The 17,124-nt window shown below is 35.6% G+C and overlaps 2 protein-coding genes and 1 pseudogene across 2 annotated transcripts; 1 reads left to right on the top strand and 2 right to left on the bottom strand.

Annotated features, from left to right (window-relative positions):
- The first annotated feature begins 1,223 nt into the window (after positions 1–1,223).
- Positions 1,224–1,682, top strand: LOC137715681 (senescence associated gene 20-like). Its single transcript, XM_068455014.1, has one exon. It carries the CDS (start codon positions 1,224–1,226, stop codon positions 1,680–1,682), a length of 459 nt encoding a protein of 152 aa, XP_068311115.1.
- Positions 1,683–4,776: 3,094 nt separating this feature from the next.
- On the bottom strand, positions 4,777–7,744 carry LOC137716055 (U2 small nuclear ribonucleoprotein B''-like). Its single transcript, XM_068455448.1, has 5 exons — positions 7,608–7,744; positions 6,629–6,801; positions 6,102–6,195; positions 5,389–5,468; positions 4,777–5,252 (listed from the first exon to the last, which is right to left on the bottom strand). Exons 1-5 carry the CDS (start codon positions 7,678–7,680, stop codon positions 4,974–4,976), a joined length of 699 nt encoding a protein of 232 aa, XP_068311549.1. The 5' UTR covers positions 7,681–7,744; the 3' UTR covers positions 4,777–4,973.
- A 1,933-nt stretch (positions 7,745–9,677) lies between these two features.
- LOC137715678 (phenylalanine N-monooxygenase CYP79D16-like) lies at positions 9,678–15,259 on the bottom strand (annotated as a pseudogene).
- Positions 15,260–17,124: the final 1,865 nt, after the last annotated feature.

Genomic DNA, 17,124 nt, shown 5'->3' with positions numbered 1-17,124 from the left:
AATCCACCTCTTTATTTCTAGCTAGCCAAATGGTGAACAAGCCAAACAAAAATAACAAGCAAAATTAAACAAGAATATATGACATGCTAAAAGAGTGTGTGTTTATCATTTTTTTTCTAAATATTATGACTTAGTTGCTATAATCATCTTATGTTTATCACTTCTCAAATCAGACTCTTTATTTCTAAGTCAAATTTTGACTAAAAAGACTAAAAATTAACTTTGTAGTTTAATCTCTATTAAATTTCTTAAGTTCTAAACGATTATTACTATAGAAGTAGCCTCCACAAATGTAGTTAGTTTGAGAAACCTCTAGACATGATTGTGGATCTCCTTCTGAATAGTAGTCATACTTGGTAATTTAGTGTGGAGTATATTTTCTTCTTCGACCGAGTTGAAATCCCTAACAAAATTTGTAACAAGGGCCACTAATAATGTACCATATCCTCTCTCTCTCTCTCTCTTGTACGTAATCTTCCATATTACTAAATGAGAAGCCAACAGAAATATACTTATGTGAACATCCAACTTTCAATCATTTGCTTTTTCTCTCTCTCTCTCTCTCTCTCTCTCTCTCTCTATATATATATATATATATATATATATATATTTACGAATTAGCTCTTGGGTCTATTAATTAGTATTTTTGGTGAATTCATAAAAGAAATACATTTATGATCAAAGATTACTTTGTTTTAGTGTGTCAGAAATAAGGTTTAGTACACAAAGTGTTAATATAAGTGGTTGGTACTTGAAAAAAAAAAATTTTCAACCATTTGTATTACGACAATTGATGTACCGAGCCATGTTTTTGGTACATTGAAAGGCTAATGCTAGATAGACTAAATTTTGAAGGGTAATGATAAGAAGACCAAATTTTTTGATCCAAATTTGTAAACCCAATAATGTGTCATCAATAAAAAATAAGCACGTTAATCAATACTTTAGTGATAATCCAATCATCAACAATCACATTATTTAATTTACAAAATTTAATTTAAAATTTTAATATACCTAGCAGTACCTCACCGAAAATTTCTTGTCTTATACGATCATACTCACATGCAACCGTCCAAACTACCACAAACCATGTTCTCCTCCTATATAAACACCAATGCCATAACACTAACGGTTCAAACACAAACATTCCCAACTCACCAAGTCCCTCACACAGAGATATATTGCTTTGAGCTCCAGACCTGGCAAACTCTCAACTATGTCCGATGGAGGGAGAAGATTCCGAAGAAGCCAAAAACAAAACGACAGTGACGGTTTTATACCAAGCCTTAACGTCCAAGGACGTTGATGTCGTCCACCTTCTCCTCGCGCCCTACCTCGAGTGGTGGTTCCATGGCCCCCCAACTCACCAGCATCTGAACCGCCTACTCACCGGTGCACCACCGTATGACTCATCGTTCAAATTCGTCCCTCTCTCTATCATTGCATTTGGATCAATGGTGCTGGCTGAAGGATACGACGTGGCTCGTTCCGTTTCGTGGGTGCATGCGTGGACCTTCACTGATGGGATTATTACCCAGGTCAGGGAATACAACAACACGTCCGTCACGGTCACCCGGTTATCCTCGCCGCATATCAGATCACAACCGGGGAATTGCCAGTGTGTATGGCAGAGTAAGCTCTCGGATGACAAGTCTCTGCCTGGCCTCGTTTTGGCGCTATAAGTTATGCTGCGTTAATTATCGTTTGAACTGTTACAAATTAATATTAGTTTGAAAGGGGTTTAAGCCCACGAAATACTTAACATGCAGCGTTGTACTATTTATTGGGCAAAAATGTTATTTTTACCATATTTTTCATACTATACATTTATACTTAATTTCTTTCTAATAGAGATGAGACGCACATGTATTAGTGGACTATACCTCAATTAGAGAGGTGTGACGGATGTGATAACAAAAATATAGTAGGTGTAACATTACCCTCTATCTGGTAATAAGTATTATGTGGTTTGGCTGTCGGGTTTATATTTTGTGTATTTTGTTGTGTGGAATGTTTGTTTATTTTTGTATAAAACGTTGTGGTCCTCTTGTATATCTCAACTTGTAGTTATGCCGTTGTCCTTCCGAAACCCAAACGCAATAATGGAATGGAAGAAGACCGATATGAAGGGGGGAAAATGCATCGGGACGACAACAAATAAGGACTAATTTAGAAGTTCTTTTAAAATAATTGATGAAAGTATTTTTGGTGAAAATATTTTTTGAATTAACTTTTAGTAAACACACAAGTGAATTCTGAAAATACACTTAAATGTTTTATTGAAGAAGCACTTTGAAACTCAAAAACATTCTTTCTAAAAACATTTTTTCAGTCATTTAAAAGTACTTCCAAACAAACTCTTCATCATGATAATGTCTCTTGGTATTTTCTTAATTTTTATTTACCAAAAATTATGTCTTTTAGTTTTAGTAAGAGATGCTAGACAAAAGTCACATAACGCAAAAAATAGGAATTTTTATCGTTTTCAGCCAAAATTTCACCCTTAATTTAGGAAATGTTATTTTTTCTTATAATATATATATATATATATATATATATATATATATTAGTATGTCGATATTTTTACACTAAAAGGGAGGGGGAGTTTGGCTAAGCCACACAATGGGTAACCTAACTTGGTATCGAATTCACCATTCACGAGATTTGAACCTGAGACCTTTCACTTCTAAGCGAAAATGAATACCACTAAATTGTAGTACTGAGTAACTTTTTTATAAATATTTTAAATATACCAAAATCACACTTGAATAAACCAAAATATCCTGAGTACAGTGACACCCCTTCATATTCTGGGTTGGGGTTCAAAGTCGAGGGTATTGCCGTATTGGCAAACTAGTTGGGGGCATTGTCGAACTAATGGAGGACACTTGCAAATTTTCTCATCATGCATCTTGGAAATTCGATCATTAGCCCTATTACGATTTCATTTTTCAACGAAAGGGTCATGGAAGAGAAACTTCCAAAATTCGAGTATGCTTTCATATATAATTTGCAGGGTGTGTTCTCATATTATAAAAATCTCATATCACAACATCATTATCAATAAAATCAAAACATCTTTCTCAATGTATATATACAATAAAGTTATCATTCAACTATTAATCTCTCGTCATATTACGATGTGATTTATTCACAATATTCATCACCAAGCTCTTTCAACGGAAGCAGTTGAAACAAGTAAAATTAATAAGAATCTGACTTGAAAATACACTAACACTATGTTTAGATGAAAAAATTTAAAATTACTAAGAAATTTTAAAATGATGGAAATTAAAATGACGAGATTTTATTTTCTAGAATTTGTGAATTTTCCTGTTTGGTTAACCTTAAAAACAATGGAATTGAATATGAAATTTTTTATTTTTAAACTCTCAATCATAGAAATTGGAAAATGACACCCATTTACATGGAATTTAAACTTGGGAATTAGAGGTCCTAATTCCAAGTTTTTTCCACGTGGAAATTCTAAATTTCTATGCTTATGAATCCAAATAAGAGAATTTATGTATGTCAATTTATAAATTCTGACTTTAATCTAAATTCCAAGTTTATTTTCCTCTTCCAAACATAATGTAAGGGGTTTTGGCTTGTGCCAATTAAAAAAATATTACTTAAAGGTATCCTTTTTCATTTGCCTTGGTTAGGATCAAATAAAATTTAAAGGGAGTTTTAACGAAAAGTCTATGGTACTGTTTACTTTAACAAAAAACTACATTTTTACATTAAAAAGTCAAACTTGATACTATTCACTTTACCCTTTATTTTGTCCTTATTGTTAAAACTCAAAGTTTTCAAACCATTTTCATTAGTTTTCCTAAATTTCAAAGGGGGATTTTAAAACCTATTGGGGTCATTAGTTGCCAAGTAGCTGCTAGTGGCCCCACATTATTTCCGATACTGATTAGTATGTGTTTCCGTCTCTAATGGTGGGTTTTGTGTTCTAAGATTAGGGTTTCAATTTAGAAGTCGAATTATCTCCCTTTCTATTATTATCTCTTCCTCTCACACTTTATTTTTTATCTTATTCTCTATATAAAAAATTTCATAATCAGATGTAGACGTAATGTAATCGCAACCAATTAAATAGAAGAAGATGAAAGGAAAGAGAGATTATAAGGGAAGAAAATCCTACTTCTTGAATTTATCTAGTCTTTTTGGGCGTTTGATTTGTCCCCCTTTGCTACCATAAAACATCTTTGTGACTACCAATCATCCATTCCTATCCAGATGGCAAAATGTTTCAAAACCAGGAAACGAGTTTCTACATAATACCAGACACAATTTATGACCCTATGAGTGACATGCAACCAACGATCCAAAAAAACAAAAAAAAACGCATGAAAGTGGAACCCGATGGTTCTCAAGCCGGAGAAATTTTTAGTTGTGATGAAAACACGGATGGTACACCACGTGTTTTTATGTAAATAGTGGAAACTTTTAATTTTTAAGTTATTAACCTTTTAACACATATAACCCACCATTTATATGGAAACACATGATGTACCATCTTGTGTGACGGTCACAATGAAAAATCTCTCCTCAAGCCAAGCTATGTTCAGTGGCATGACGATTTCTGACCATTGATCTGCACAACACACTCGATCAATGGTCAGAAACCGCCCGTGCATACACGAACATGCCGTGGGTCACTTGAGTCGGAAACCACTGGCACATGCATAACCAACCGATTTAAGCACAATCAGATGGTTCTTGGTGGTTGAAGTGGTGGAATATCTCAGCTATTAAGATGTGTGCTTCTCAACAAAACCCAGTTCTCTTGTATTTAGGTTCAATACTCCAATTACATATGAATCCAAACATGGGATAAATTGCCTCTGCATTCAGTTTCTTGGGGATCAGCACGAGTACAGTAAGATTAACAACTATTCAACTATTACATATCTGCAACGAAACAACATTCGACTACAGAGAAGAGGATCCGTAATTTTCAGTTACTTCTTGGCAAAAGTGATAGCGATGGCGTTTTGAGGGGTGACCTTGAAGCCTTGAAGGGCCTGCATGGCGACCGATGACTGAATGTCATCTTCATACTCTACAAAGGCAATGCCTGGCTTCGCATCAATCATCCTGACTTCCCTAAACCCTGCAAACTGTTTGAAGAGCAATTCCAGCATATCACTGGTAGTTTCGTGAGGCAAATTCTCAATGAACAGGATATTGTTTGGAGCTGCAGCTTCCTGTGCATTCGAGTTACCATGGCGGGACGGGGCCTGTTGAAGATATGCAGAGAATTAAAATAAATCCACCATTCAGTGTGGTAGTTGACAAAGAAGTGAATCAAATTGCATTGCACAAGAAGTGCATCAAATAGCATCGCACAACTGTGTTCATATCGGAAACACTTACCGTCCTGCCTCCGTTTTCAGCAGCTGCACCATTTTCGGTTGCATATTGTTGTCCTTCATCACCTCGCCGCTTTCTTTCAGCTGAATCAACAGATTCATTTCAAAACATAAAACACATGGTATTAAACAATCTAATTTGAGCAAGCATATTTTTCTAAATAAACCGAAAGTTGATTTTCTGTATGAGCCACCTTGTAATTATAGCAACCTAAATAGACCTTACTATATACTTAAGAAAAAGGGGTAAATCAAATGTTATCTTAATTTCCCCAAGTCAAGGGAAAAATGAATGCTTTGAATAATGCAGTGATGTTCCTGCACCTAGAGGCCAGAGAAACCCAAATGAGTCAAATGCATTCTATCAAAATTTTCTAGACATGCGACCAAACAAAGTAAGGCAGTACTTTAATACCCAGAATGAATCTCAAACTATCACAACAATACTACTTTTTCTTACTATTAGTACGCACATACCCAGTAGGTTCTAGCGGTTCAAGTGGAAGCAATGTCATATGCCCTAATGGTTCAATTGGAAACATAGTGTTCTGAAGATCTTCAGGAACATATAAGGCCAGTTATTTGATTCATTGTGATCCTTACATTCATATGCTATAACGATGGTTAATGCATATCATTACTAGTTTTTACAAAAGTTATGAAATATTTTATACAAACTTCAAGGTTATTCATAACTTCAAAGAAAGTTTCAGTCACCTTTGTCTTCCTGCTTCCTTTTCTTTTCTTTTGGAGCTAAGGTTCCTTCTGCTTCAGCAATGCAATCTGACTTTGTTTTGGCGTATTGAATCCGCTGCACCAAATAAATTGTGCTCATATTAACATTTTAAACTAAGAAAAGTTAGTGGATGTGAATATCACAATAGTGTAATCAAACACCTTCATTTGAGAAAAAACAAAGGAACAGAGTGCATGTAACATTCAAAGTGAACAAATTGTTGTTCCGTAAATAGGTTATTTACTTTCAAAATAAACTTTCAGGTACCAATAACTTCATCTTTCAGTATATGCAATGCCAGATACGGTCTTCAACCACAAGCTTAAAGCAAAATCATCCTCAACGATGAACACGCATACATTTAGAGCTAAATTTTGAGAAAATAAGGAAGAACATAGTATAGGCAGGAAAGCTTAATATGGTTACAGAATTTGGATAAGTAACAAGCATGTCCAACATATATGCAATACGCTACCAACTAGGCTTATTCAATTTTAGACTCACTCACCATGGGTTTATCATAAAACGGAAAGTTTTGCATCTGCCGCACAGCATTACTAGCAGAAGCTACTTCTAGAAATGCAACCCATGCTTGCCCCCTAAGCCTGGGTGTCTTCAAGGCAACAACATCCAAAATCCTGCCATATTGAGAGAATAAGCAATAGAGGGACCTCTTCAATTCTGCAAAGTAAAAAGAATGCCACTATTAACTGACAAAAATAAAATATACGAAAGCTTATCCCCAAAAGTAGTAAAAAAAAACATCTTTTCATGCTAGACATTTCAAAATTCGGATGCAAAACACCAAAGCAAGATGTGAGACCAATATAGAAAACAAAATTGTGATTACTCTCTTGCCTACATAACGTCGCTTTCCCAATTTATGATCCATAAAAGCCCCCCAGTGAACCAGAATCATTTTACAAACACAAAATTGTCTGATGCTGCATCTTGGTTTGGCGGATTCAGAAGATGAAATTGTGAATTAATTCTTCATATAAACTATCTAATGAGACTCTACAAGTAATAAACTTGATGAAATGAAATTGAAAATCTTCAAATCCCTTAAGAATTAAATATACCATGTAATTCAAATGGTAAAATCTAAACCCCTCCTTTTACACTCATCAATCAAATTCAACCCGAGTAAATTTAAGCATGCAATTCAATCTGCAACCAATTTCTCAATCACCAACTATTCCCAGTTTGCACTAAATTCACAATGCCCTAGCTTTTGAGCTTCCACTCACCAATTTAAACTAAACCCTAAACGCCAACTTGTGCTAAGAGAACTTAAAATTCAAATATTATATATATATAAAAAAAAAAAAAAAAAAAGCTTAAATTTTGCGTACTAGAAATTACTATGGTGAGATTATTAGTACGAATTAAAGACCCAACATTTTGTTTTCCTGTAGTTTCTTTCTTTTGTGATTTTCTCGGCAACCAAACAAATGGAAGAAGGGATAGGGCGAAGATTGAGTTACCTTCTTTTTTGATTTTCTCGTTGAGGTTCTTAATGTATATAGTTTGGTTAGGCGGAATGTCCCCTGAAAGCATGGTCGCGCAGAGAGAGAGAGAGACAGAGAGAGAGCGCAGAGCTTTGATTTGTGTGGGAGGGAGATGAAAGAGAAGCGAGAGACTCAGTGACGAATCGGATCTGAGCCCTAGAAGATGTTCATGGCTACCATTGGGCCATAAGATTTCTTTACGCATTTGAGGTTATTGGGGGCCTTGCTCTTTTTTTGGGTCAAATATTGGGCCTTCCTCCTAATAAGCCGGTTCCTTACCTTTTTGTACAAACCGTCTTCCTATCCCACATACAAATGCACTCGAAAACAATGTTTCAATGGAAGCATTGGTTTTTACATTCTTCTAGTCTTCAACTCTAGGAATAATATTTTTCATTATTTTTTTTGAGAACCCCTTAAAGTTAAACTAAAAAGGTGAAATGATTTGTCATTATCTCAATTGAAATATACTGGGAGGATTCGTACTTCAACTAGTTCATGTAGGTCCATATACAAGATTAGAATGCTAGCTCTTTCAAAATGATATTTCAACTAGTTCATGTAGGTCCATATACAAGATTAGAATGCTAGCTCTTTCAAAATGATATCTCATTGATGGTCACCCCCCCCCCCCACCCGGGGGGGTAGTTGGGAAGGGGGCCTTCTTCGCCTTCCACGTAGTTGCATAGGAAAGGCCCAAAGCCAACCCCAGGGAACAATAAAGCTTGATGAGGTCTTTTATGTCCAAGTGCATGTAGTTCACATCTTCACGGACATGTCTATTTCACCAAGCTTCTATCCGAGATAATGTCCAAATACTTTATGATAAAGATATGATTCCATTTCATTTTATAGGGTTTTCAAGTCTCTCCTTGCACTTGGAGTGGACCTTGTCTATAGTTTCCTTTTACACCTATCTATCATTCTATTTCATTTTATTTCGATTTTGTTCGCTGCACCCTACATCACTTTCTAAATCATAATTTTGGGTCCGGCTACAATGTTAGTAAAATTTTACCGTTACAAAATCTATTATTTCCTATATGCAAGACCCAAACCATTAATTTTTTTAGACTCTACGTATAGAAGAAAAATGTCAATATTTAGTGAGCTAATCATTTATCGATTCCTACACGCCAAACTAGGCCTAATAATCAATGGATTGTTCAATCTCAACTTTGGACTGAATCATATTCAATCTAATATCCCTATAGTTTTATATATAAGACTTCATTTGTCTCTGCATATTGATCATTGTAATATGCATTCTTCCAAAATAAAACTTGACAGCGGTCATCAGAACATGAGTTGCACTGAATGAAATATTCTGCGGATATGCCTACAAATGCTTCTCTGTAACTAATACTAGTAAGGAAGAGACCAACTATTTAAACTAAATTTTGTAGATTATATGACGTGATTGTTAATGGTTGGATTATTACTTAAAAATTGATTAACGTGTTTATCTCTATTAGTGATACATCACATAGTTTGCAAATTCGATCTATCTAGCATTACTCTACCGGTAAATATTGTTATTTATCTTTTAGTGAAAAATTTTTTGTTAAAAACTTTTCACTTGCCCTGCATTATTGCATCCATTTTTAAGGCCACCATGGTTTAATATCAGCCTTCTATGTCACTCAGTACTACGGTCTGATGATATTTTTCTTCACTTATAAGGTAGAGGCCTTAGGTTTGAATCTCGTAGTGTGTAGCTTAACTGAACTCCCTCCTCCCTTTAATGTAAAAATATATCGTTGTACTAAAAAAATATTCAGCTTCTTTATGCTGATATGAAGTTAACTTGGGGCTAAAAGGCGAGGTTTTTATATAAACCATAAATAATGTACAAGCTTAGCATGGTAGAGAGAGAGAGAGAGAGAGAGAGAGAGAGAGAGAGAGAGTAATTTATATCTTGAAAAAATGGATTGCATAATTTAATTCAATACAAAATGGGGTATGAATGTGTTCCACTTATTTTTATCGATCCAATCAAATCTCGAATGCCAAATGAACCAAAATACAATCTGTGGCCAAATTTATTCAGTTTCCCGTATTGTATACGTGAGCTGCCAAACGCGGCTTCGCATACGCAAGAAGTGGCTTAGCGAGTAAGAGGTCGTTTTGTGACTCGGTGCGTTCAATGATCGACTCAGTAGGCGGCACGTGCCAACTGAACCCATGAAGAAGCCGAGCAAACAACATGACGGTCATGGCAGTGCCGAGTCTACTCGCAACGCAGCCCCGCATTCCCGTGCTGAACGAAATGAATCACAACTCCGACTCGGTGAGCACCACCCCGGACCCGTCGTCCTTGAGGTGCCGCTCCGGCTTGAACTTGAGAGGCTCGTTCCAAACTTTACGGTTACGCTCAAGCCCAACTCGGCTGAGAATCACGTGGCTAACCTTGGGGATGAAGTAATCTCCGACGGTGGTGTCGGCCATGGACACGTGGGGCACATTGAACGGTGCCACCGGGTGGAGGCGGAAGGCTTCTCTGGCGCAGGCCTTTACGAAGTTGAGCTGCGACAAATCCGACTCTTGAACTTGTCTGTTCCTTCCGACCACAGCATCAAGTTCTTGTGTTGCTTTCTCAAAGAGTTCGGGTTGATTTATCATCTCTGCAATTGCCCATTCAGCAGCATTTGAGGGATTGTCCACTGCTAGCATTATTAGTTCCTGCATCCACACAACAATTATATACGTCTTCATGGCTAGGAATGCAGGTGGCTAGGGAACCTTAATTAGTAGTTTTCAACCTATCCATCACCGGTTTTGCCCCCGTCTTCGACTTTCTTTATTTGAATTCTAGAGTAGTGGGAGAAAAATATATAAAAAGGTTTATATCAACCCGATAGCATGAGAATGCAAGTGACTCTCTACCATAATGGTGGAGAGGAGTGTTGCCCTTACACCATGGCGTGGATTCGAACTCTGTTAGCTCTCTAATCTAACATTTAATCTAACAAATCTATCATTTGACAAAAAAATAAAATAGCATGAGAATATCTTAGGAAGAATATATCAGGAATGCGCATTTCTTAATCTTTAATCGGAACCACTCAATTTCTTAATGTTCATTTGAAGATCATCCTTACAAAAAAATCATTTAAATCATAGATTGTTTAGTCATTCAAATGTATAGAACAAACCAACATTGTAAGTACCAAGTAATATATTCATGATGAATTATCCGTTTATTTGATACATTTGGATGACTAAATAATCTCCAATTAGAATAATTTTTTTAGATAATTTTCAAATGAAGATTAAAAATATGAACGATTCGAATTATGAAGTTTATACGATGAAAATATGTTATTCGAAGGAGTGGGATATGTTCATTCCCTCATCAGAGGAGCTAGCACAAATATTATCCTTGTAGGCAAAGTCATTCAAATTTTTACCATCTTTATATGTTAAAAACTTACCATAGTCAGCTGATGAGGATAATTAATAGCTATGGTTCTCATTTGTCATTTTGTTTTACATGCCTATTTTAATTAATGTTATTTATGTAGAACAAATTGATTTTTATTTTTTTAAGATTTTATTGTTAAACAAAGGATATTATCTATACTAAGGGGTAAGAGAGTGGACTAAATCTCACAATGAACTAACCATAATAATGTGGTCCGAAATCATCTTTGACAAAAATCGATCACTTACAAATGAAGAGAAATACTACTAAAATACATACACAGGTAATATAGATATATGAGTCTTGATATCTGTTGCGGAGGTAGTGGTAGAATTTGCTTATCTATAAATAAAGTGTCAGTTGAACATATATGCATTACCTCTCCTCTCACTTCTCTCTATCTCTCACTTTCTCTGTTTCTCACTTTTTCTTTGGGAGCCATGCATCTCTCTGTTGCATCAATTCAACATGTATGAACTCAAAAAAGCTGGACTTTAACATGGCCTCAGCTATATATGTTGAGACGAGCAAACTTAATCGAAGTCTCTAAACGGCAGCAGGCCTTTCAAATTCTTAAACTCGTCTCCACATTTATGAAATGGTAACTTACAATTTGGAACATTTCGGTGATTTTCTTGAACACTTTATGGGAGAAAGATAGGTTGAAAGGAGCATATATAATATCCTTTTTTATGGCAACGATAGAAGGAACATAATATCCTTTAAAAAAAATGCACACGTGACTAATTTTAACACAAAGAGGAATATGCCACATTACTACATGGAGAATAGTCTATGTGACACATTTGAAAAAGAAAAACTGAGCGGTAAATTTGCACACCCCTATAAGTACTTTGGTGGGTAATTGTGCAAACTGCCTCATTACATATATACTGAACATTGTTTAGTTTAATACAAGATGTTATAAGATTTCTTCCACTTATTTAAGCCTAATCAAATCATGCATGCCGAATTTAGGGAAAAAAAATATCTTGCAGCCGAAGAAGACAGATTCTCCTGACCCGATTCAACTCATTTTGTTTGGTAAACATGAGCAGGCAAACGTGGCTTTGCGTATGCAAGCAGTGGCTTCGCGAGTAAGAGATCGTTATTTGACTCGGTGAGTTCGATCCTCGACTCAGTGGGCGGCACGTGCCATGTAAACCCATGAAGAAGCCTAGCAAACAGCATGACGGTCATGGCAGTGCCGAGTGTACTCGCTAAGCAGCCTCGCATCCCCGTGCTGAACGAAATGAACCGCAGCTCCGATTCGGTGAGCACCACCCCGGACCCGTCGTCCTTGAGGTGCCGCTCGGGCTTGAACTGGAAGGGCTCGTCTCAAACTGTAGGGTTACAGCCAAGTCCGACTCGGCTGTGAATCACGTGGCTACCCTTGGGGATGAAGTAGTCTCCGACGGTGGTGTCGGCCATGGATACGTGGGGAACATTGAACGGTGCCACTGGGTGGAGGCGGAAGGCTTCTCTGGCGCAGGCCTTTACGAAGTTGAGCTGCGACAAATCCGACTCTTGAACTTGTCTGTTCCTTCCGACCACAGCATCAAGTTCTTGAGTTGCTTTCTCAAAGAGTTCGGGTTGATTTATCATCTCTGCAATTGCCCATTCAGCAGCATTTGAGGGATTATCCACTGCTGCCATTATTAGTTCCTATATCCACACAACAAATATACACGTTAATTTCTTGATCAATTAGTAGATAATGCAGTTGCTTTCAGTCACTAGCACGATCAAAATGTATGACAATATGAGGAGATGATTTCTGATTTGGATCCCGGATTTAAATTGTTGGAATCTTTGGGATCTTCACATCTTAGTCATTTATTATACATTGTGCGGTTAGAAATCATTTGATTTTTTTTCTATTTAAAATTAAACACAAATATTACCTGATGAAAATTAATCGCACAATGTCCGATAAACGATTAAGATATAAAAATCCTTAAAATCTCTACAAAATGAATCATACTTTTCCGATGATCTTGTTGTATAACCGGGATCCTTAGAATATTTGGATATCTTTGAAAAAGGAAATTGTACAAACTACTGATGCGACTTATTGGTACTAGCTCTAAAATATTGGTACGAAATTGCCCAAAATGTCACGTGACTCGGTTTATTCATAAATAAATTTTTGAAGAACGGGAAGAATGATTTGCATGTCCAAATAAAATTGCTCAAAACCCTAATTTTTTTGCTCTTCTTACAGTTGTCAATAGTATCGAGATTCCTTCGCATCAACTCTTAATATATATGTAAACCAATAAAATTATTTGAACACGCAAAAATAAAACACTTGTTAATACATTATTAATTATGATGATCCTGCTATTAATAATATGTGAATTTTACTTTACTGAAAATGTATTAATTTTGTATGTCTCAATAACACCTTACTTTTGCATTTGTGCATGATATATATACCTAAATCACATGTAAAAACACAGAGAGAGACTTACATTTACTTGAGCTTTGATTTCTTCTAATGAAAGCAAGGGTTCACCATTCTTGTCTTTCAGAGAAATAAGAATGTCAAGCAGGTCTTGTGATTCCTTGTTACCGCCAAGTTTCTGATATTGACGAAACCTCTCTTCAATTAATGGGTCTTGGTGTTTCCTTGTATTTTTTATGGCACCCTTGATAATCTTCTCATGGCCATCCAAATCAAGCCCTCTCAAGCATGGGATGTAATCGGATGGAGAAAATGAATAGATGTAGTTAAGCATTGTAAATACATTTTTCTAAATACTTTTGTTCCTCCAAACCAGGCCCACCATCCTCCATTTCCTCCCCAAAGTACCTCTTGTTGAGAACCATTTTCTTAATCACATTTGCACAATAATGTTGAGTGGCAAGTCTCAAATTTACAATGCCACCACCTTCATTGTTGTTGCACTGGTTGTACACATACTTGACGATTTGATCGGCCTCTTCAACCCTACTTGTGCCTCATTGGAGAAAGCAATTCACTTGTGATCACCTTCCTCATTTTCCTCCATTGTTCTCCAAAGGGCACCATAACCGCAGTTTTGTACCCCTTGGTGATACGAAAAGTGGAAATGCTAACTGGACGCGACGTGAAGATTGTATCTTGATTGTTTAAGATTTCGCGTGCATTCACTTAAATCATCTGACCCAAATATTTATATTGAACTGAATATTTGCAATTTTTCCTTTTGATACATTAGGAGATTTGAATTTAAGATTTCAGACAACACTATAAACCAATTGAGCTATAAAATTTAAATAAACTATTAAAAAGAAAACACTAGTAAGACATATTTTAAGGAGAGCCGCTTTGTCAGCATAAGATACACTTTTGTATTGGTTTCTTAAATAAAAAAAGTTATATATGTGGGATGCCAATCATCTACATCTTATAAAATAACTAAATATAATAAAAGTTTAAAAGTTTAAAAGTTTAAAGTTAAGAATTAAAAAAAGTTAACATAATTGAGCTTTTTTGTGTTTTTTTTTTTTACTTTCGGTGGACACTTTCTTTCACACAACCTTTTATCTTGATCCTAACCTATTGCTATTTTTTTTTTCTGACTAATCCTATTGCTATTTTGTTCGTAACTTGTAATTAACACGGCAATGATTTCCAGTAACACATGTTTAAATAGGTTTTATAGACTCTTCTGGTATATTATTGTATTATACTAAGACTCTTTATATATTTTACGAGAAAAAATCAATTATATACCTTGAATATTTTTCCTTTTTAATACAATATAAAAAGGGTATGATTGGTATGATAATTTGTTGCACTTTCTGTCCCATCTTCTTCGTTCTCCTCCGTCTCCTAGATGCAGATGGATATGCCAAGTGCCCGGCTGCAGTTCCTGCCTTGTAAAATACTATCCGTAATTTGTTGCACTTTCTGTCCCATCTTCTTCGTTCTCCTCCGTCTCCTAGATGCAGATGGATATGCCAAGTGCCCGGCTGCAGTTCCTGCCTTGTAAAATACTATCCAACTACCTTGCCATATTTCAGAAATTGAACAAAATTGATTTTTCATGTTCAGAAACTGCTGCAACGTGTTGTTCATGCATCGCCAGCATGCTTTTATACATGTTATGCATACAACTACGTGCTGCAAAAATATGCTTCCCATATGTTTCACATTTTCCCTCTTCTGCTCCCCATATGTTTGCTTTGCTTTTCGGTCGGTTCCCATATGTTTCATGGGCACGGATGTGATTAAATATTGTTCACTGCTACGAAAATGAGCAGGAACTGCACATTTCTTGGATATAACTAAAAATATACATGCAGCTCCCATATGTTTCTTTCCTTTATGTGGTGTGGAATTAAACTGGTAAGTACATTCATCGTGCCCTAAGAAACAATTATCTGGGAGAGCTGATTTAATTTATGGCGAACCGAAAAGAGAAAAACGATAATCATTTTCTTCAAAATCATGATAACAAATCCACTCATTCACATTATTGTGGCTCGTGAAACATATGGCAGAATGAAATGATGAACTAAATATATATTAGGTTCATTGACTCACCATTCATCAAATTTAATATAACTGTTTTTGAATCAAGTATAACTTATTATATTCTTAATCGTCCACATACTTATTTGTGCGTAGTAAAGTTTTGAAAAAGTTAAGTTTACAGCATAAAATCAATTGGCAATATAACAAATAGTCCAACTTATTTATAAGCCCATACAAGGTCCCTCCTCCTATTAATGTGAGATTCATTCTTAACATGCCCCTCACATGTGTCGAATTTTAAGTATAACACGTGAACAACATAACGGGGTGACGTAGAGCCCATGTAGCCGTTTGACTTCACACATGGGGACAATTTGTTTTAATACTATGAATAAGTTAAGGTTCTACTATAAAACCAATTGGCAATATAGAAAATAACCGAACTTACTTATAAGTCCATATAAAGTCTATCTCCCTATTAATGTGATATTTATTTTAACAAGTTTGACTCAACTAAATATTGAGAGTTTTTTTTTTTTTTCTTTTCTTTTCTTTTCTAAGAGTAAGTTGTCAAATTATAGAGACTAGAAATCGTCACCCTACTGTACTAAGGGGCAACGACGGTTTTAAAACAATAAATTACCCTACATCAGCCAATTGATACACATTTTTTTTGGGGTACTTTTGGTTCCGGTCTCTTGACATTTTAGGATAGTTTTTTTTTTTGGTCAAATGATAGATTTTGTTAGATTAGTCATGAATGGGGTTCGAACCCACGTAGTCATGCAATGACTCAACACCTTTCCACCACTTTGGTAATAGGTCACTTGCTTTAGGGTAATATTTTTATAGGGTCCTTTCGGTATCAAATTATTAAAGGAAAACATGGACAAAGACAAATTCGAGGACAGTATATCCATGGGCTTGTAAAATTCCCACTGCATAATTTCCAGCAGTCTTTTAACTTATTTTCATTGCATTTTTTTTTTTGAACAAATGATATTATTTATACCAAGAGAGGTGGGGAGTGGGTTAAGCCTCACAATGAGCTAGTAATAATATGGTTCGAAATCGTCTTTGGCAAAAATCGAACCTAAGACCTCTCACTTAAAAGTGAAGAGAAATAACATTAGACCGTAGTACTAAATAACTATTTTCATTGAACTTTGAAAACACTATATAATGGAAATTACTAACACGACTAAATGACATCTGATAAAATGTGTCCGTATATGACTCGTGATATCTTTCTCTACTTAAGAACAGGGATACTTCAGATCGGATTTCAAAATACATATTATTGATCTCACATTTCCAAGCATTCACTTTGTTAAAGCTAATAACAATCATCGATCGTTTCACATCACTAGCTTATTAACAGTATTGGTTGTATCACAACCACCAAGAAAATACAGAGACGAAAGAAAGGAAGAAGAAGAACGAAGATACAGTAAAGTCTTAAGGAAAATCTGAATATTCTTTTTATTGCTTAACTAACTGCTCATATTCTCACATTCTCTTCTTTTATACAAGAGTAACCCCACTCCTACAATCTTAGCTGACTGGACTAACCTTATCCCAACATATCCTAACTATTTAACAGA

The sequence above is a fragment of the Pyrus communis genome, chromosome 14 (assembly GCF_963583255.1).
Source record: "Pyrus communis chromosome 14, drPyrComm1.1, whole genome shotgun sequence".
NCBI classification, from domain to species: domain Eukaryota; kingdom Viridiplantae; phylum Streptophyta; class Magnoliopsida; order Rosales; family Rosaceae; genus Pyrus; species Pyrus communis.
Note: the sequence above shows the minus strand (reverse complement) of the source record. Positions and strands in the feature narration are given on the sequence as shown.

Bases quoted from the DNA above. Each gene is read 5' to 3' on its own strand.
- LOC137715681 (XM_068455014.1), top strand. From the start codon at position 1,224: ATGGAGGGAGAAGATTCCGAAGAAGCCAAAAACAAAACGACAGTGACG.
- LOC137716055 (XM_068455448.1), bottom strand. From the start codon at position 7,680: ATGCTTTCAGGGGACATTCCGCCTAACCAAACTATATACATTAAGAAC. The intron at 6,196-6,628 runs GTGAGTGAGTCT...TATTTGGTGCAG, and splicing joins CGTTTTATGATAAACCCATG to CGGATTCAATACGCCAAAAC. The intron at 5,469-6,101 runs GTGACTGAAACT...CTGTTGATTCAG, and splicing joins AAGGAAGCAGGAAGACAAAG to CTGAAAGAAAGCGGCGAGGT.